The 20,133-nt window shown below is 40.2% G+C and overlaps 3 protein-coding genes across 7 annotated transcripts in view; 2 read left to right on the top strand and 1 right to left on the bottom strand.

Annotated features, from left to right (window-relative positions):
* LOC146361011 (vang-like protein 1) overlaps window positions 1–2,837 on the top strand; it is a 66,841-nt gene extending 64,004 nt beyond the window's left edge. For all 4 annotated transcript variants that reach the window (XM_084920825.1, XM_084920826.1, XM_084920828.1 and 1 more), the window contains one exon: window positions 206–2,837. In XM_084920825.1, coding sequence (XP_084776951.1) covers window positions 206–466 — 261 coding nt within the window. In that variant the 3' untranslated portion in view covers window positions 467–2,837. The remainder of the gene's footprint in view (window positions 1–205) is intronic.
* Window positions 2,838–5,225: 2,388 nt separating this feature from the next.
* On the bottom strand, window positions 5,226–12,965 carry LOC146361012 (calsequestrin-2-like). The gene is made up of 11 exons (XM_084920829.1): window positions 12,481–12,965; window positions 10,007–10,091; window positions 9,797–9,897; window positions 8,263–8,371; window positions 7,313–7,386; window positions 6,686–6,816; window positions 6,549–6,594; window positions 6,358–6,412; window positions 6,153–6,253; window positions 5,947–6,021; window positions 5,226–5,865 (listed from the first exon to the last, which is right to left on the bottom strand). Exons 1-11 carry the CDS (start codon window positions 12,721–12,723, stop codon window positions 5,650–5,652), a joined length of 1,236 nt encoding a protein of 411 aa, XP_084776955.1. The 5' UTR covers window positions 12,724–12,965; the 3' UTR covers window positions 5,226–5,649.
* Window positions 12,966–13,312: 347 nt separating this feature from the next.
* Window positions 13,313–20,085, top strand: poglut1 (protein O-glucosyltransferase 1). Of its 2 annotated transcripts, none has more exons than XM_084922485.1 (11): window positions 13,313–13,447; window positions 14,547–14,637; window positions 14,828–14,971; window positions 15,088–15,223; window positions 15,326–15,447; window positions 15,936–15,995; window positions 16,142–16,241; window positions 16,432–16,490; window positions 16,858–17,025; window positions 18,021–18,077; window positions 18,171–20,085. In XM_084922485.1, exons 1-11 carry the CDS (start codon window positions 13,375–13,377, stop codon window positions 18,325–18,327), a joined length of 1,167 nt encoding a protein of 388 aa, XP_084778611.1. In that variant the 5' UTR covers window positions 13,313–13,374; the 3' UTR covers window positions 18,328–20,085. The 2 variants fall into 2 exon arrangements, with proteins under 2 accessions (XP_084778611.1, XP_084778612.1); XM_084922486.1 differs by lacking the exon at window positions 13,313–13,447 and adding an exon at window positions 13,478–13,633.
* Window positions 20,086–20,133: the final 48 nt, after the last annotated feature.

A 20,133-nucleotide genomic window follows, 5' to 3' on the forward strand; every position in this document is an offset into this window, starting at 1 on the left:
TGACACACTATGACCAAGCAAAAGTGGGAAGGAAAAACTCAATTTTAACAGGAAGAAACTTCCAGCAGAACCAAGCTCTGGGAGGGGCGGCCATCTGATAAAGACAGGACAAAGACACACTGTGGAAGAAGGCCAGAGATTAATAATAACTAATATTTAAATGCATTTTCATAATATAATGGTTTCATACTTCCTTCTTTTCCAGGCGTTCCTTGAGAGCTACCTGACTCCAGGTCCAACCGTTCAGTACAGCCGGGACTTCTGGCGAGCCCGTCAGTGGACGCTGATCAGCGAGGCGTCAGTCACCAGCGGCCTGAAAGATGGCACCATCTTCCTGCTCAAATGTGTGGACTTTAGCCTGGTGGTGACATCCAAGAAGATCCCCTACATCCAGATGTCCGAGGTGTACATCGATCCCAAATCACACAAGTTTGTCCTGCGGCTACAGTCGGAAACATCTGTGTAGGACTCCAGATGTTTTATTTTTATTTCACACCCTGTTGCTCTCCAATATTTTCATTTTGGGTTTTGCAGTTTTCAATTTTTACTTTTTTAAAAATATATTATATATGAATCTAGCTATCGCACACGTTTGAATATATTGATCTTTTATTGTTGATAAAATCGAAAAAAGAAGAGTTGCAGCAGGATTTTTGCTCACTGGAGTTTGGACGCGGTTGAGTGCACATGCTCTGTGTGTGTGTGTGTGTGTGTGTGTGTGTGTGTGTGTGTGTGTGTGTGTGTGTGTGTGTGTGATGTAATTTTGTGTCAAAACAATCACTCCTTCAAACAAGATGGGAACAAGGAGCATTTAAAGGTTGACATCTCCACAGAGAGCAGTTTTTGTGTTGGATTTCCATGAGACGGACAGAGCAACAGGAGGAAAGTGTGTTGTTTTGTTGTTTTGTGTACACTTGGAAGTATTTGAATATTTTTGGACACCAAAAAAAGTAAATGGACTTATATATACAAGAATGAAACAACTTCAGTTTCAGCATTAAATGCACATTCACATGACGGTGGGAATGATCTCAGTCTGCACATAAAGGAAGAGGCACAGTCTCCTCAACACTTTTTCCTGACAGCTGAGACGTCACACTCCACCGTGTCCATCCTGTGGCGTGCGGCCCACGCCCTTGAGCGCTAATTTTAGCAGCCAAAGTCGGGACTCTTTGAGTTGTTTTCAGTTCCTCTCCAGGTGCAACGGAGCACAAATCTGAAACATTTCCACTCCAGTCAGGAGCGACGCAAGCGTGCCGTGTTTGAACACCAGGGTGAACTTGGCATGAACCGGATAATAGGAGATGCACTGAGATGGACACGTGCCCAAAAACATTTGCCCTGCCTCAGCGGTTCGGTAACCTTCTCAGGGCTTTCATGTCGCCCACATCTGCCTGACGTGATGGAAGGGGAAGGCAGCGGGAAAGAGAGACCCAGCCATCATGTTGGAATTAAAAAGTACTACTGATTTCTCCAGACTTTGGGTTACAAAGCAGATGTATTCATTGTGTGTACATTCTCCTTTAGACCTCATTTTTCAAATAATGGTTGAAGTTACAGGTAACACCTCTCCCACCTGGCGTGAGGTGGGAGTTAAGTTACCATTGCGTCCATTTTCACAGCACTGACCCTCCTTTTTCTAAACTACTGTCTGCAAACACTCCACATTTCCTTTGTTTTGTTTGGGCTTTGACATATGTATGCACACGTGGTGCAAGTATGCACCTTTTACCTTTAACTTACCCCTGCTGCAATGCTTTTAATTTGAAAATTCAAGAGAAAATGTTAAATTTTCTTCCTCTGTAGTGAAGTGAAAGCAGACATTAATGCTTAATTTGCAAGATGAGCAACTAAACAACTGGCTTAAACAAACAGCAACATGTAAAGTCTGATTTCATCTTTCAGGGCTCACAGGGTTTCATTATGTATGATGATAAATCACCAGAGTCTTTATCAGCAGTGAGAGCTGCGGCAGCAGGGCGGAACCTCCTTCCCAACTGGACTGTCTGGTTTTCCTTTACTGCCTCGTCTCACCCCTGTTGTCTGACAATTCCCTCGAGGTCAGTCCTTTCATGGAAGGCTCAGAAGGGATTCTCTCGCCTGCTGAATGGGTTTACACCGGCAGGCCAGAAAAATACAGTTAAATGAAGTTAAAATGACACGTGTCTGTTCCTCTGTTACTGTCGAAACTGATAAAACTGATCTGGTAAAATCACCAAAGAGAGGGGGAAAAAAAGAAGAGTCGCACTGAGCTCGCTCAAGAAGACATGCAAGCAGTATAGCTTTGCCTGAGAGCAAGGTTGTCCCCTACTGCCCTCTGGTGATGCAACACAGCATTGTCACTGCATGTTTTCAGACAAAAAGAAAAAAAAAACTACTGGTAATTTTATACTATAATTATTTCACTGTAAACAAAATGTTAAAACACCTGCAAAAAAGTCAGATACGTGCTGTTTTCTGTGTGACACGTCCACAGCAAATCCTTTTTTTTTTTTTTTTAAATTTAAAACACGTGTCATTGGTCAGATTTTGTACCAACTGACTAAACTTTGTATGATCCTGATGTGATGGTGCCTCCTGTTTTTAAACTGTATCTATTTATGTAAGCGTGTGTGTGTTTGTGTGTGTGCCATTCCAGTTCACACAACCAGCCCCAACCCGACCCCCTCCTCCACCATCTGTCACACTGTTGCCAAGTTACAGTTCTCTGTCATGGATTGGTTTCTGATGGGCGGTTTTCTGATAATGAACATGACGTTGCAATGTAAGATGTGTTTCGGTCTCACAGCGTTAGCGTTTGTAGAAAAAAATAAATCATTTTTATGAACATTTGTAAAGCTGCTGAGTACTGGGCTGCTCTTTTTACTTCCAGGATTACCTTAAGTGTCGAGGTAACCCAGGATTACGCCATCACAGTTCACACTCACTCCAACTTTTTTTTTTGTTAGATTTTTCCAGCAAACACATCACAGCCTGCTGTCCAACTGTACACCATGGCGATCCATTTTTAAATGTTCCCAGTTGTAGTCTTTTTTCCTTTCTTATCTCCATTTCTCACAAACTAACAAGTCTTCTGTTCACATCATCGCTATCTCCATATGCACTCGTTCGCTGCCCTGGCTGTATGCTCGCTAACATTCTTCTGTCGTTGCAAATTAAGCGGCAAGCCGTGCTTAGTGACACGCCTGAGCAAAATATCAGCTTTTTTGGCCATATTTTGGTGGCTTTTTGTTGTTATGGAGCTCAGCGGTAATTGGCTTGCCGTCAGCCTGTCAGAGCGGCGCAGCCGGCCCTTGTGGGTAAATGAATGTCAATGTTGCTGTCCAGTGCTGAAAACGAACAACCTCATCCCTCCGTGAGCCCCGGGCGCAAGGCCGCCTGTCGGAACTCATCTGTCCTTGGCTTAATCCCCCTCCCGTACCCACCTGCTCCATTGCAGAACCTGGGTGAGAAGGAAGAGACATTGGTAGAGAGGAAAATGAGGAGCATTTGCATCTAAATGGAATGTTTTCTTCCCTTCATTTCTCTCGCTCTCACTTTTGTGTAATGGCTTGGTTATGTGTGGATGGAGACATGAGAGGAAATCCCCTCTTACTTCTTGTAGCTTTGATTTTGAACAGAAATCTGCACCTTAATTCATCTTACTCCTGTCTTTTCTTTGTTCTTTGCTGTTTTTATTGAACCTTAGTCAGTGTGATTTTGTAATTCCTCCTCTCCTGGGAGAAAGGAGAGAAATCCATCTTGTCCTTCATTTGGTCAGTCTTCACGTAAAACCCCATCACATCTGACATTCACAGCGACTTTGTCACCATAAAGCACTCGCACAGCATCCAACACTTACACCAATACTATGACTAGCTGTTTCTCGTCACGAGAGAGTATGACATGTCTAGTTGCCCCAGGGTCACGTTTTAAATGTGCACACACTTGAATGTTTCTCATCACCTGGCATGGATTAACTGCAAATCCCCCATCATGATACAAACATCCTGTTGACACACTACATCACATCCTCCTCCAGGGGAATAACGAGTCTTGCATGGCCTTGTATTATTAATTCATGCCTAGACTTACAGTTTCATCAGGACTCCAAAGTGCCGCGTTTGAGCCTGTCTCACCCTGATTCTTTCACCTCCGACCTCCCCCAGCTTCCAGCGTCCAGGTCCCTACTCCCATTAGGAGGCATAACAATACTGAATTATTTACCAGTGTTTGAATAATTCAAGGTGAAACACCCATTTACTGGCTGAGAAAATGTGCCAATCTGATCTGTCCTGGGAATCAGTAAGGAATTCCTTAATGAGGGTGAGAAGGGAATGAAGATACTCACAGGGTTCACTTTTATTTATTTTTTTGATGCACAGTGTATATCACTATATGTCATGTGTATATATGTATATATATGCCTTCAGAGAGTAAGTGAAGTCAGCTGAATGGGAAGAACAAGATCCAGGCAATTAACACTTATGCCCTGCTGGGATAATAACTAGCCCAAAGGAGGAAATAGAAGCCACTGACATCAGGACAGGACACGCATGAAGGGTTTCATCCCAAGTCCAACATCCTAAGACTGTAGGCTAAGCAGAAGGAAGAAGTGTCAGAACCACACAAAGATCCATGAGTACATCAGGAAGATGGTCACAGCTGGTCATGGGCTTAGTGAATACATCAGGCAAAGCCAAAAAAGAAGAGAAGCAAGGAGAAGAACCATCATGGAAGGATGGGCCCTTGCAGGACATATACCACCAGCAGAGAGAAGAAATGGCTGATATCAAAAAAATGTACCAATGTCTGGACAAAGTGGGACTGAAAAACAGCACAGAGGCAATAATCATGTCAGCACAGGAACAAGTTCTAAGCACAAGATCGATAGAGGCTGGGGTTTACTACACCAAGACCCAGGTGCAGGCTGTGTGAAGATCCAGCTCAGACAGGATACAGAAGGGTGGAAGATGCTAACAGGCAACCAAGTGGTTAGCATAGTATACAGAAACATCTGTAAAAATGGGAGACGCCCCCTAGGGTGGTTAAGAATGACTGCGTCCTGTGAGACTTCCAGATACAGACAAACTAATGATGGCTAACCAGCTGGACCAAACCAGGACCCTTAAGCTCCCAGGCCTCTGGTAAAGGACACAAGTTTGAAGGATATGCATGTGTTTGCATGTTTGAGGCAAATCTTATATTTATAAAATAATATTAACACAGTGAGTCACAAGAAACAGTTTGAGCTTTAATGGTTGACATTTATTTTCACAGACATGCATACACTCAGAAGTTGCCATCGCTATCTTGGTCACGTAAACCTTAAAGTTGCTAAAAATAATTTTTTGTTGTTGTTGTATTTTAAAAATGCGGGTCAAATCACTATGTGTCATGAGTCAGAAACACACAAAAATGTATCACCTCACTGAATAATTCCTGTCAGCTTCATGGGATGTCTTAGCATCTCTTAGCTTGTTACTTTGGTTTTACAACCATAGTAAAAAACATCTAACATCTACACCATCTATGTTTTAGAATTTTTTTAATTTAGCATTTTTAAAGTCATTAGGAAAAAAGAGAGACATCTGAATTCGTCTACAATCTCATATTCTGATGTTCCAAGCTAGTTCAGGTCTGATCTGCACGGATATAAAGCTTTGAGGGTCAGTTGTAGTTATCGTCATTATCTCCTTCATCTAGGTCATGAATTTCATCGCTGTCTTCCGTGATGTAGCTGTCAGGGTTTTCGGGCTCATCAGCGGACTCATCGTCGTCCTCTGTGTTCACCCTCCCTGACAGGACATCCTCTATCCAGTCCTCCAGCTCCTCTGCAGTGGGCAGGTCCTCATCATTGGACATGTCCAGCCAGACACTATCTGCCTGGAAAACAGAGAACCACAACATTTAATGTCTTTAAAGTCTTTATTTTGGTGTTTTCTAAGAGTTTGATATTTTACTTACATCTGTCACATTGACCACACCAATCTGAGGTCTAAACAGGTCCAACTTAAAGGTTTTTTCCCAATAAGTGGTCAACTGTCAGGACAAGATAAACCAAGCTAACTTCAGACATTTTCTGCATTTAAACAATGGTAGAATTTTCCTGTGTAGAAATTGTTTATAAGGGATCATTTTAAAAACTATTTGGTTAAACAGGAAGACGGAACCAGAGGGAAGTCATCAGGGTCGATCCAGACAATACTCAGCTCTGGGTCGTTAGTATTGTCTCTGGCCACATCTTTCAGGATTTCCAGGAACTCATAGCCATCTAAGGAAGAGACAACAAAGTTATCTGAACTCAACTCCAGTTTCTAATCAAGATAAATAAGTGTAATGTTAAACAATAAAAAGCTCTGAATTACAGCTGCACACCTGGATCTTCTTCCTCAGCAAAGGCAACAATATGTATTCCATCCATATCATCTTCCTACAGATGGGAAGAATTTAAAGATTTAGAGTAATTAGTAGCTTGAATTCAACATTGGCTTCAATACATTTAAAGAAAGTGCTTGTATACTATGTAATTTCTGCTTTCATCTGCTCTAATAAGACCAAACAATCACCCATGTCTCAAACATATTCTCAGCCCGGAGCTTCCTCAAAGTAGCTCTGTAAGAAGCACATTTGTATTAAATCTCACACAAAGAAATGCTTGAAATTTTAAGTTTTTTTAATAAAACTTGAAAAAAATAACATTAACCTTCTGTGCTGGGTTACATATTCAACAATGTCTATCTCGGATAGAGGTCTTCCAGGCACGATGGCCGGCTCCTCCATGAATGGCTCATAGAAATTAACTTCATTCATCTTTAGGGAAAGATGTTTGGCTACCTTAAAAAAAAAAGTTAAATGCCAAGATGTCACTTCAATGTTTTAGGGATGGTTTTCATGTTTTTTTTAATGTTTGAAGTGAAGCTCATTAATCAAGAGTTTCAACTAAATTAGCTATCGGAAACGTATATTTGAGGAGCGATGTGAAGATAAAGACTGGAAACAGCTAGCCTAAGAGATCAGATTTAACAAAAAACAAACACTAACATTAATTTACATACTTTAAACAACAGGTGACATGCTATGTAGCATGCTAAATAGTGAATTTCAGAGCTGCTAGCAGCTAGACTTTGATGCATTTGAATATAGCCATGCTAGCTTTTTGCTAGCATGGCAAAAGTAAGCTAACAAGCTACTTGTTATTTACACACAGAAATTAAGTTGCATTTAATTAAGTCAATATTCTAATTTATTATGGTTAGTGTGTTTTAAGTAATTATGGTGCATGTTACTGTAAAGCAAAGTACAGTGTAGTATATTTTCTGTTAAGACTTACAGATTTATCAAATGTAGCAAAAAACTTGATGTAAGGCTGAAACCGCTCTGAGGCTTCCTGGAAAGCCTTGAAATCTAAAAAACAAAAACAAAAATGAGAGCTGGAAATAAATTTGAGAGAGATTGACAGGAACAAAAGCTGAAGTTCAGCAGTGACATTCTATAGTGATGGTGTGATGAGAAAGGCAAGAAGTGAAAGGCAGTGTCTTCATTCAATTTCTCATCAGATTCTGGTATCTTCATCCCAGTAACCAACTTTCCCTTAATACAGTTTTATACACTTGTAACACGATCCTAGTTCTCTTCCCAACAAGGTCACCGCCAGGGACCGACCTATATCTGGACAGAAATAGGCTTCATAATGAAAATTTGTGCCACCGTCGTATTGGCCAGATAGTATCTTCCCTGCCTCACTTTTTCTCCTTTTTTTGTGAGAAGAACTATAATTGCAGTTTGACCTATTAGACGAGGAGCCAGAAGCTATTTAAAGGCTGTCATGAGACTGAGTGAGACTAGCAAAGTCTAGAATCAGGTTTTCATTTAGCAGCCAGTAAGGCTATACGAAATATATCTCCATCAACCTCTATAGTCCATTAACATCTCTGAAGCACAATAAAACAACTTTATGGTACACTGAAAGAGTGTAAGTATAGGTGCAACCAAACACTCCTAGTCTTTCTAAATTCCTTTAGAACTGCTCTTGTTTAAATGTAGATATATTTGGCCAGAGGGGCCGATGGCGCGATATGGCAGCCTCGCTTCTGTCAGTCTGCCCCAGGGCAGCTGTGGCTACAACTGTAGCTTGCCTCCACCAGTGTATGAATGTGAGAGTGAATGAATAGTAGAATTGTAAAGCGCTTCCAGGGTCTCGAAAAGTGCTATATAAATACAATCCATTATTATTATTGTTGTTATTATTATATTGACATATGAGTTTGATGCTAAACTAACATGAATCTTCTCCTTTGAAATAACCAATGAGGCGGATGTCTTCCTCCATCCTCTCAAAGGCTCGCACCTCCATGGCATTATTGATCATCTCTACTGGGTCCTCCAACACCTAAGGAGCAGTATAACACAGAAGGAAAACATGTTACTCATTATTTAGGTAACTTAATCAGTTTGGTATAGTTGGATCAGTTCCAGTCTCATGCACTTTTGTTTAATGTGGACTCATAATTACATGCAGCTTTGATTAGCTTAGCATTAGCACTGAAGATAGCAAACAGCTAGCTTGGCTCATGCCATGGTAATATAATCCACCTAACAGAGTTGAAATACAGGGTACTGTTACTAAACCTACCTTGGAAGGTATATACATGTCAGTCAATAATCAATGCAAAGCAATAATGCTGAACTTGTGCATGATGCAGTCCTAAAAACTTTAAAGTGTGTAGTTTAGATAAAAATGAAGTAAATGTATCAGGAAGCAGGGGCCCAATTAAGGCCCTATTCACTGTTCTTTTAAAATAAATATCTTGTGCAATATGCCGTGTAAACCCAAACGCTCAAATTAATTAAAAATAGTTTTCATATTTTTAAATTGGAGTTCTTGTTTTTTAACAAATTGCACTATTTTGAGGTAGTAATCACCTCTTAAAGGTAACATTTCTCTGTCGTCAGTTGCATTGTTTAAATGTGAATGTGTGCATGTGCTGATAGTCAATAGGACTGAATTAATGTAGAGAATATTGCACATGCAGTAATAAAGAGAGTAAAAAAAAGCCTGCAGGAAGAGCAGTAAAAGCAAAAACCAAAGGAAATCTATTAGTCAGCTCTAGCTCGCACTTGTCTTTTAATAATACAGCTTACTGAGTGGATGCTATGATATTAGAAGAAAAAGCTCTAGGATTCCAGAGCTTATAGATTTGACTAAGATGCTATTATTTGGCAAAATTATTAGTGCGTCGACCTAAATGTGCGTAATAGATATTTGATCCATATTAGATAGATAGAAGCTGTGATGCCATGAGTGAAGGGGCTTGTTAAGCTATTGCTTAGCCTGAGTAGACGGCACAGGCTTCTTAGTGAGTTCTGCAAACTTTAATCTGTCTCCACTAAACTTTTGCACAACAAAAGTAAGGCAGAACCTTCTTATGTTTACAAAAAGAACTCCAACAATGTTGAGTAAAAGGGAGTTTTATATTAACTCATTACTTTTAATATTATGGTAATTTATCTTAGCCTGTGGGAAATGTGAATGAAAAATCAGTTAGATCATCAAAAGTATATGAGATTTAACTCTAATCAAAAGGGACCTGTAGCAGTTGTGTCGCTGCCTTAACTTTTCTGATAACTTAGTTTACAGTGCATTTTTTTATATGAGGTACACATGACGGTTACTAAGATGTGTGTGTTGTTGAAGAGCTTATTGATGTTGCAGTTGTGATATGTTAGGGATTCAACTAATTAACGAGGCTGAAGATTGATTGTTTTTGTGGGTAATGTAAGTGCCGTCTGAAAAGCATCAGATTTTACTGCTCACATCCAACAGGAACTCCACCAGAGTGTCTGCTGAGAGCTCCCCGTCAAACTCAATCACACGGTCGTCCTTGAACACGTACAAGCTGCCCACCTCCTCCAGTCCTATTTAGACAACAGATCCAACACTTTCAAAACAATACATTACCAGTAAAATGGTATAAGAAACCCATATGAGTGGATAAGCCAAGAGCAACACAGATGCAGTACATACCCAGTTTCTTGGCCACTTTGACATCCTTCTGGGAGTCCACCATTCCAAAACCGATGTCTTTGTTCTCCAGGACTTGAGCTGTAAGCTGTGTTCAAGAACAACAACTCATTCAGTATTGTGACTCTATTAAAATACTCTATAAAACACACTTTAAAAAAAACCTAGATCAGGAACATCACCTAATCAGGATGATTTTCTGAATGGCATCTAGGATGAAACGTTAAAAATGAGATTTAATGTTCACTCTTTGTGTCGGGCCTTGTTGCACCAAGTTGGCAGTCATACAGGATGGACCATTGTTTTGAAGCTGATTGTCTCATCCTCATCTTCAAACTCACCTGCCACATTCTGACTTGAGAGTGCTGCTATAGCTCACCTGGTTGAGCAGCTCGTCAAACCCAGGCCTACTCGTCTGTCCCAGACGGTTTCCTGTATGTCATCCCCCTCACTTTCTCTCCAGCTTCCTGTCTACTTTCTGCACTGTCCTATCCAGTAACGGCAAAATACCTCATGTTCTGAAATCTCTTCATCGTGTTCTAAATGTTGTCTCTTTTCTAAAATCACAGAGGTCATAATTGTGATTGGTAAGGAGTTATGCATATACAAACAAACACATGTGACACCCTCAGCCATACTAACAGCAGCAGATTGGGATTTAAACCTTGTTATTTAGGTTAGGAAAAGATTATGGTTTAGGTCAATATTAAGTACAAATCTGGGTCAAGTTTCATAGTGACCTTCAGGATATTGTTGTAGCCAGAGAGTACTTCCTCTCGGCTCTTAGTGGGAGGCTTTTGGCCAGTTTAGGGGCTTCGACACTGAAATAGGTGCAGTAAAACACCAGTGTTGGCAACTGGGAGCAAGACGCAAGAGCATAGCTGGTAAATTAAATAATAGTTGGTGACTTTTTATTTGACTTTTAAATAAAACTGTACAGTGTGGACATGTGTGGACTAAAACCACCTGGTAAGTAAACCTTGAGATAAGAAACACTGGTGTGAACACCCTCTGCTCAGCGCTTTGATTTAGCTCTGACTTCTATGCTGTGTACTTGAGCCGACATCCACAGCTGCAGCCGTCTTCGTCAATACATCTTTTCATTACCAAGATGTCTGTGTACTGAGAGCCCCCTGTGGAGTTTTCTTGTTAGAAGGAAGCTGTGAGTCAGGACTGCTTGCCTTTCAGCTTGCAGTTGTTGAGGAAGGATAACAGATTTAGAAAACCACTGAGGAGGGGGTTTACTTTGTGTATTTCTGCTTTCCAAGAGTGCACGAAACATGACAGAAATGTGAAACTGAAAATGTTGCCAAAGGTGAATACTAACAAATAAAAAATGCCTCCAAGATGAGAAGGAAAGGAGTGTGAGAGCAAATCTTCTGATTTCTAGTTCAAAGGAAGATAGTAAAGAGAATTGGGAACAAGCTATAATTAACAAAATGACCTAGAAACAATCCCTGGATATATGTAAACCACAGCGGAGAGCACAAAATGGGATTAAAAGGACTGCTTGCTAGTTAAGAGTGTGCACAGGTAAAACATAGATCCAGTCTAAGGAGAGAGTCTATACTTCAAGAAGACAGAGGAAACATGGGGCAACATGTCTGATTTCTCCTAGAACGCAAAGTATCAGTGACTACTTGTGACAAGTTTGCATGGCAGAATGTAATCTGCAGGGATTTGAGCTATAGCTCAGCATCCGGTATGCTACAACAGATCCATCTCTCATTTCCTCGTGTCTTCTTTGATCAGTGGTGATACATTTCCCATAGCTTCCAGGTATTTGCAAACCTGAAAAACTCAGGAGCAATGAATTTTGCAAAGAGTTTTTAAAACCAGTTCATTGTTTATGAAGGTTCATGATAGTAACATCCAGCAGATCGCTAGTGACCCCCTTAGAGTCAGGAATAGGGTTAACAGGGATTAACATTCACCTTGGGATATATTTTTTTGCCTATCCAACGTGGTCTAAAGCTACAGAGCTAATGCGTGAGGCTCTATATTGGTCTTTGGCCTAAATACGAATACCATCATCCTCATAGGCAATATGTTTAGTATGTTAGAATGCTAAGTACTGCTAAGGCTTCTGGAAATGTGATTTTTTACCACAAAGCAACTGTTGATCAACTGGTCAATAAACACAAAACGAATCAGCAATCCTAATAACTGCTTCTCCCAAATCTAATATTTCAGGCAGAGAAGGCACTTTATGTTATAATTCATCATCAGAAAGAATTCTTTATGGAGCATTAACGCCTGAACCACATGAGTTAGCCTTTCTGTTTAATGCTTATCAAAACGTGAAAAAAAAAACTCTATAAAAAAGTAGATTACATCATTATACTTCCACATTTCTCACTTTCCTTTCACAATTAACTCCATTTTATAACACACAATGAATATCATCACCGAGCCACTTGCCCTGCAGTCTGTGACACATACTGTCTCACCTCTTCCCACCTCAACCAGTTTCTCACCTCCAGCACCAGCTCTGTCATCTGGAACCTCTTCTGAAGACCCTTGTTGGCCGGCAGAGGTTCGTGGTAGAACAGGCACAGCAGGTCATATCTCTTCAGAGCCTTTTTGTAGTTGCGCTCATTGATGTCCATCACCCTGTCTTTCCCGTCAAAATTGGGGAACTCTAGACCTTCCTCGGCACTGCAAAGGAAAACCAGGTTAAGGCAGAGGCCAGATAGAAGAGAGAGCCACATGTGTTGCATTTTTGTTCAGCTGTGGATGTGTTTGCAAAAAAATAAAAATCCAAGATCCTCTCAAGACCAAACTTGAAGAAATTGGCTATGAATGAGATCTGCAATTCATCCACAGATTTGATCTCTATTATATCTCCAGCAAATCTGAAATACTCTGTCTAATATTTCACTGGACCCCCTGCTTCTTTTTATTGCCCTCTTTTGATAGCTCTCCCTCTCCACCTGTCTTCTGTCTCTTCCTCTCTCTGTCACTTACTGCCCAAATCTCAGGAGGGTCTCTTTCCTCCTCCTTTTCTCTCTGTGATGGAGAAACTCATTATATTGAGCACATTTGAAGGATAATAATTCATGAGGATGCTGTTCATGCCCTTGAAATAAACGCATGATTTCATCAACCACTAAATCAGTAACGTCATTACCTATGTGGCAGTGTTTGTACATTTGAAAATCATGCCTTATGTTGTAAATAGCTTTCATATATATATATATATCTGAAGATTTGAGACCAACAATCCCTCAGTGTTAAGCTTTACGGTAACGAACAAATGAATTTCACTGCGAGCATTACCGTAATGACTGTAACCCAGCCAGAAGTAGCGGACCGCAGATAACAACGGCGCAGATTCTCCTCGTCAGACAAAGCTGGAGGATAGAGGGGAAATGGAGTGGTTTTGGTTGTGGAGGATTTTAATAGTAGTGCAAGTTTTTCACGCGTGTTTGGCCGGTGCTTCAGGTAATCTATTTTTAAACACCTACGCCTTTTGAATTTGTTAAAAAAAGAAAAGAAAAAAAAAGAACTAGCGAGCTTTTATTTGTCCGTCGCTCTTTAAGATGACTTCTGGCGCTATAGGCAACCATCAATTCACCGGTGTTAGCTAACTAGCCCAGCAGCTAACTTTTAGGTTGGTATGAATGATGGGTAAGAGTTAGCTCTTTCTCTCACACTCACATTCAGTACGATAATTTATAGTCGAGCCATTACATGACAGAGTGTTTTTCGTGCAGGAGTTACTTGAAGTGCTGTTAACCTGTATGGTCTGCTTGCTCTAAAAAACCTAACCTACACAAATACATTGATTCTATGTAAATTAGCAACTTGCAAACTGCGAAAAAGCCGCGCGTGTAGGTTTTCCCTTGTTCTTTAGACTCCATCGACGTGTGTTGTCTCTTTTAACGGATTGTGCAAATGCTCTGGCTTAAGCAAAGGGAAGCTCAAAAGTAAGCTCTCAGCCCCTTATAAAGCCCTTGTAAAGCCCTTATAAAGCCTAAGACTGTAATATGCTGCAAACTTTAACAGCACAATCGAGGTGTCCACTCATATTTCAAAGTTTCTTCAAATTTAATATCACACACATCTGTGTTGTAGATTTTTTTTAAATTAATAATGAACATCTGAACTGTTATTAGTAAAAGGGACTGAAAACAAAAAGGGCATACAGGCAGCTGCGAATCTGGTTAGATTCAATACATTAAAAATAACACGTCTGTTCTTCCCTAAATATTTCCTTTGTTGGCAGACTGGCAAACAACACTTCCTGCTTCCTGGTGTGTACTGGATCATTGTCCTGCTGCATAGGTGTGCTTCAGCCAGACATTTTCACTCAGGATCTTTTGGTAGAGAGCAGAATTCATGGTTCCATCAATTACAGCAACGAGTCATTTCTGCCCACTCGCTTTCTTCCCGTTGAATCAAGAACACTGACTTTAACTGAGTCAAGTGAGGCCTGCAGTTCTTTTTAGATGCTGGGCTCTTTTGTGACCTACTGAATGATTTTGACTCTATTAAATGTGATACAAAATAGCAAAATCTCCATTTATATGTGATGTTTCAGGCAACCAGTGGAAGAAAATTAAAGAAAGGATATCGGATACTGTTAAAGGGTACACTCCATGTGAACCTGTCAACTGTAGCTGCCACCTAAGGTTGGTGCACTTTATCTTTCTTGCATATGAACTGAATCCAAGCAAAAGATCATTCTGTTAGAAACCTCTTTATTATGAAATAAGTGTCAGATCTACGTATAGTATCTGACATACTGATCACATGCATGTTTACTGCTTCATTCCCATTGTGTAAGTTAAAGCATAATATGAACTTTGCCGTCTGTCTCAGTGTCCTACAGCATGACTTGCAGACCTTTAAAGGGGGGATTTCACAGGATGTCATGGCTGCTACGGTTCAGAGAGGAGTGGGAACCCACTACCAGATCATTGGACACAAGCTGTACAGGGAGCAAAACTGCATGTTCCCTGCTAGGTAAAGCAGGACCTGGTGTGATTTTTAGAAATTGATCAGATACAAGTCATTGTTACTTGTCTGAACATCAGGTAGTTGTATCCATGACATGATGTGGGCCACTTCCCTGTTTTCAGGTGCAGCGGGGTGGAGCACTTCATACTGGAGGTGATTGACAAGCTGCCTGACTTAGAGATGGTTGTAAATGTGAGAGATTACCCTCAAGTCCCCCACTGGGTGCAGCCAACCCTGCCAGTCTTCTCTTTCAGTAAGGTCAGAATGTGGGCAGTATTTTTGAGGCACACGTGGATGTATTATTACTATTATTAAGTGCAGTAAGTGTTCTTGAAATGTGGATGTTTGTTTTTTAAGTAGACCTCAGACTACAACGACATCATGTACCCAGCATGGACATTTTGGGAAGGTGGACCTGCTGTGTGGCCCATTTACCCCACCGGACTGGGAAGATGGGATCTGATGAGGGATGACCTTAAAAAGTAAGGTTTGCACTTTAGTGAGGAGAGGAGCTGACTAGTGAACGTACAGTTTGGACCATTGTCCAATTATGTGCACTGAAGAAATTAGAAATGTAATTTAGAAATTACGGTCACTTTTATACACAGTCCTGCATTTTTTGAAGCTCAAAGTGAATTGGACAAATTACCATAATCTTAAATATAATAATATTCCAGCATTTGGAGGAATCCTGCTGCTTCTGTCAGCAGTCCCATCAATGAACACTAGTGTTCCACTGGTAGCCATACTGATGACATCACAATGTTCCCACCGTGTTTGACAATGATGTGGTATGGCTCGGATCATGAGCTGTTCCTGTTGTTCTCCATATTTTGAATTAATTTAGGTCCTTTTTCATATCCTTATTAAAAGAATATGTCCACAATTTTCTATATTAAATAAAAAAAATGTTGATTTTAAAGTACAACATTTCTAATAGTACTACTGCTAATAATGTGTTGTGTTTTAGATCTGCAGCACAGTGGCCATGGAAGAAGAAAGAGTCTAAAGGATTTTTCAGAGGTTCCAGGTCAGTGTTGTGAAGATGTTTACTTTGTGTAACTCTCTATGGAAATTCTTGTTATTCTTTTTCTTTTCATATACATTTACATCATATGTCTAGCTAGCTGTAGGACCCTAAATCATGTCTTCTGGACTGTGCTCTTTCTTTGGTAGAACCAGCCCTGAGCGCGACCCTCTCATCCTTCTGTCCAGAGAAGCTCCAGAGCTGGTAGATGCAGAATATACAAAGAACCAAGCCTGGAAGTCTGAGAAGGTCAATCACACTGACACCACACCACACTGAGCTCACAGACTTTTGCAATAATCTGAAATCAGTAAGATTCTTTTTAAATTGATCCTGCTTATATACGATCATTTCATTGTTATAGGACATATTAGTCACTTTTACAGTGGAATCCATCAGACTGACTTTAAATGACTTTTTTGCATTTGCTGCGTTTTAGGATACTCTTGGGAGACCCCCTGCCAAGGAAATTCCCCTGGTAGATCACTGCAAATACAAGTGAGCTCATTCTCTTGACATTGCCTGTATTTCATTCATATTTAAAGAGGAACCATTATACTCTTTCCCAGCTCTGTGTGATCTACAAATCAGAATGATCCTCCTGAAATCCTGGGCCTTAGGTCTGCCTTTCATTTTATCCTCTGTCTGAAACAAGGCTTTTTAGCTCCAATTCTTTAAACCACCTTCCTTCTGATTGGCTGCTCATTGCAAACAGAAGGATTGAGCTGCAGGTGCTGTGGCGACACCCTCATGGCATGAGAACAGCCAAAAGTAGCATTTATAAAGACATGTCCTATAGCTGAGTTTACAGCAGCTTTGTTGTGCCATGCAGTCTAACGGATGACTTCTTTCCAATCTCCTGCAGGTATTTGTTCAACTTCCGTGGTGTGGCAGCAAGTTTTCGCTTCAAACATCTCTTCCTGTGCGGCTCCTTGGTGTTTCACGTGGGAGACGAATGGCAGGAATTCTTTTACCCTCAGCTCAAGCCCTGGGTCCACTACATCCCAGTCAGGCAGGATCTGTCGGATCTCAGGTAGGTCAGCTTGTGTCCTCAGTAGAGATGGACCGATCCGATATTACTATCGGTATCGGTCCGATACTGACCTAAATTACTGGATCGGATATCGGAGAGAAATAAAAAATGTAATCCGATCCATTAAATATCACGAAAGCACCTCACAAAACTTGCAACATGACGTAACTCAGCTCATAACCTTAGCACGTCAAGCAGTATGCATCACGTGATAGTGTGGCTGTGGTATAGCTTTAGTGTTTTTGTTTTTTTTAAACTTCAGTATGAACTTATACAAAATGCAGCAAGATATTAAAAAAACAGTTTTATTGATTAAAAATACACTATATCAGATTCATATCGGTATCGGCAGATATCCAAATTTATGATATCGGTATCGGACATAAAAAAGTGGTATCGTGACATCTCTAGTCCTCAGACATGTGGATGAAGTCTGTGTGTGCATCGTTAGTTTTGTTGTTTAAATGTATTTGTTAAGACGTCCCTTTGGTTTAGAAAGGAAGATGGCAGCTTGTGTTCGTGGATGGAGGAAAAAAAGAGTCTTTATGTGTGTGTGTGTAGCCTTCTGTCTGTTGTCCAATTTAAAAATGTGAGGCCTTTTTTATTCCTTTTATAGAACAAAGGAACGTATTTACAACCAGCTTTGACAATTTAAACCTGATGACACACAATAATAATTTGTTATATAGGTAAATGTGCAAATTTACACATTTTAATTGCATCCTTGAACATATAGTGATACGCTGACTGTATATTTCAAGCCAAAGCGTTTGGATAAATGCCAACAAGCTGGTGAAACAACTAATAGCTTGTAGCAAACCAGAGAGCTTGACAAGAAGGCTGGATGGGGATTTTAAAGTGAGCTCTCAAACTTTATTTGTTACTTTATTTCAGGTTTTATTTTGAAATATCTCTATTCTATGCACGCCCAAGAGTACTATTTGCCAAGTAAGGAAGAATTTGCAAATATAAATGTGTCTGCACTCTGTCCTCAGGGAGCTGCTCCAGTTTGTTAAAGAGAACGATGCCATCGCGCAGGAAATAGCTACAAGGTGAGAGATCAGAACTTCATGATTGAGCAGGAGTAGCTGCGATAACCTTCTCCCAGCATTACGTGACTTTTCTGCTTCCCAACCTCTCTACAGGGGGAAGGAATTCATCCTCAACCACCTGCGAATGGAAGATGTTTCCTGCTACTGGGAAAGACTTCTGACCAAGTTCAGCCAGCTTCTCACCTACAAACCCCAAAGAAAGAACAGCTACAACCAGATAGTCCACCGAGCCAGCAAAACAGAGCTGTAAGACAGACTGTGTAGGACCAGACTGTGAAGATTCTGACTGTAACTGAACCAGGGCATACGGTTTCCTTTCAAGCAGCACTGTGTCATGTTGTTAGTATTCAGTTTTTATCTGTTTTTATTTACCGATCTGAAGTCTGACGCTTTAACGCTGTCTTCATGTATTTGTGTTTATTACAGTGTTTGAGACCAGTGTGGACCACACAATGACCCACATGTCCACCAGTTAGTGGGCTTAGATTACACAGCTGTACAAGCAGCTGACTGTAGATGCTGCCAGTAATTAATCTGTGCCCACAAGATTCTATCAGTATCTTTTGAAAGAGGGGGAAAAGTGTGCACACTGTTTCTCTGTGGTGTACATTCTTCCATCAGATCACGTGACTGACACGTCTCTCTAAAAGAGCCAGCATTTGCAAGAGTACACTAAGGATCCCTCAATCAATGCATTCTTGTGAAAGAATCTTTCACAAGAATGCAATGCAAGAATCTTCAGGTGCCACTAGGGGGCTTATGTGCCAAAGTCCTTACTGATCACTCTGGTTTGATGAGTTCAGTACTTCCAGATGTGACGACTGTTTTTGCGCCTGTTATCCATCTAACCAGCACAAGTGCGTAACTATAACGTATGTTTTTAAGCCACTAAAGAGGCAATCCATTATTTTATACATCAGTTTATTTTTATTTGTCAAAAAGTTATAGCTGTGATTGTTATTTTGATTATATTATAGTGACATTATCAAGGTTAGTGGAAATCATGATGTAAAGGAAAATCCAAGGGATTGTTGGTGGATATCAGTTTGGGAGTAACTTTTATAACTAGATTACATGTGAATATTTAGACTCTGTAGGCGAGAGGCAAGAATTTTGGTACTAGAAGCTTTCTGGTTTGTGTTTTGTTCTCCAGTTGTAGATCTGGTTTTTGAGCAAGCTTTGGTTGCATGCAGGTAACTTGTCCATGTAGAGAGCAAAAGAGCAATTACTCCTACTGATGGGCTCCTAGATTGGTCTGACAGTTGTTTTTATTGAAACTAAAACTTTAATTCTCCAGGAAAGGATCATAATGGAAATATAATGCACTCCTGTCTTTAAGTCATTGAAAGCTGTAATGGAAATGGATGACAGGTGTTCAGATATTTACAAAAGATGTGTAATTATTAAGTGGTAGTTAAGGATACCAGGTTTACCATGTTGGAATAATTTAATGAACAACAAATAGTTTGATATTAAATGAATCTATGTTTAGTACAGTTAGTGAAAATAATGTGTAGTCCACCTACCAGACATTAAAGTAGTGGCTAAAACTGGTAAGATGAACGTCTGAGGATCATGTGGTAGTAGAGTTTCTTCTTTGCCACCAGTGAAGTTGATTGCAAAGCTTTGCTAAAGATAAGTTTTGTTACACTGCCCTCTACTGGGCAACTGGAAAAACTCTAGACTTTTCAGTTTCATGATAACCGGAATGCAAATCATTAGCTATATCAGTCTACATTTCACCGCCATCGATTTTATAACATACATAGAAGGACACTTTCTTTTACACAAAGTGCCAGCAGTGAGCAATAATATTCAGAGTAACCACTTTGTTTACCATTTCTGATAAAGCTGCCTTGAAATCAAGACATTATAGATGATGTAACTAATACATGATCATGTTGAATATGTTGTAGTATTCGGTTATTTGAGGAAAAAAAGAAGCTGAGATGATGTGCCTGGTCATAGTGTTTGTTTTTATCTCAATAAACTGGTTAAAACTTTTTAACACTGTCTTTGTCACGCTTTTGTCTTTGTTTTTGTCTCTTGCTGTACA

Source organism: Perissodus microlepis, chromosome 23 (assembly GCF_051167445.1).
Source record: "Perissodus microlepis isolate ML-2025 ecotype Zambia chromosome 23, ASM5116744v1, whole genome shotgun sequence".
Taxonomy (NCBI): domain Eukaryota; kingdom Metazoa; phylum Chordata; class Actinopteri; order Cichliformes; family Cichlidae; genus Perissodus; species Perissodus microlepis.

What these genes read in the sequence shown, in the direction of transcription:
- poglut1 (XM_084922485.1), top strand. Translation starts at nt 13,375, where the DNA reads ATGGAGTGGTTTTGGTTGTGGAGGATTTTAATAGTAGTGCAAGTTTTT. An exon ending in ATGAGGGATGACCTTAAAAA is followed by an intron (nt 15,448 to 15,935) that starts GTAAGGTTTGCA and finishes GTTGTGTTTTAG; the next exon opens with ATCTGCAGCACAGTGGCCAT. An exon ending in GCGCAGGAAATAGCTACAAG is followed by an intron (nt 18,078 to 18,170) that starts GTGAGAGATCAG and finishes ACCTCTCTACAG; the next exon opens with GGGGAAGGAATTCATCCTCA.
- LOC146361012 (XM_084920829.1), bottom strand. Translation starts at nt 12,723, where the DNA reads ATGCAACACATGTGGCTCTCTCTTCTATCTGGCCTCTGCCTTAACCTG. An exon ending in TGACAGAGCTGGTGCTGGAG is followed by an intron (nt 10,092 to 12,480) that starts GTGAGAAACTGG and finishes TCTTGAACACAG; the next exon opens with CTTACAGCTCAAGTCCTGGA. An exon ending in CAAAGTGGCCAAGAAACTGG is followed by an intron (nt 9,898 to 10,006) that starts GTATGTACTGCA and finishes TTGTCTAAATAG; the next exon opens with GACTGGAGGAGGTGGGCAGC.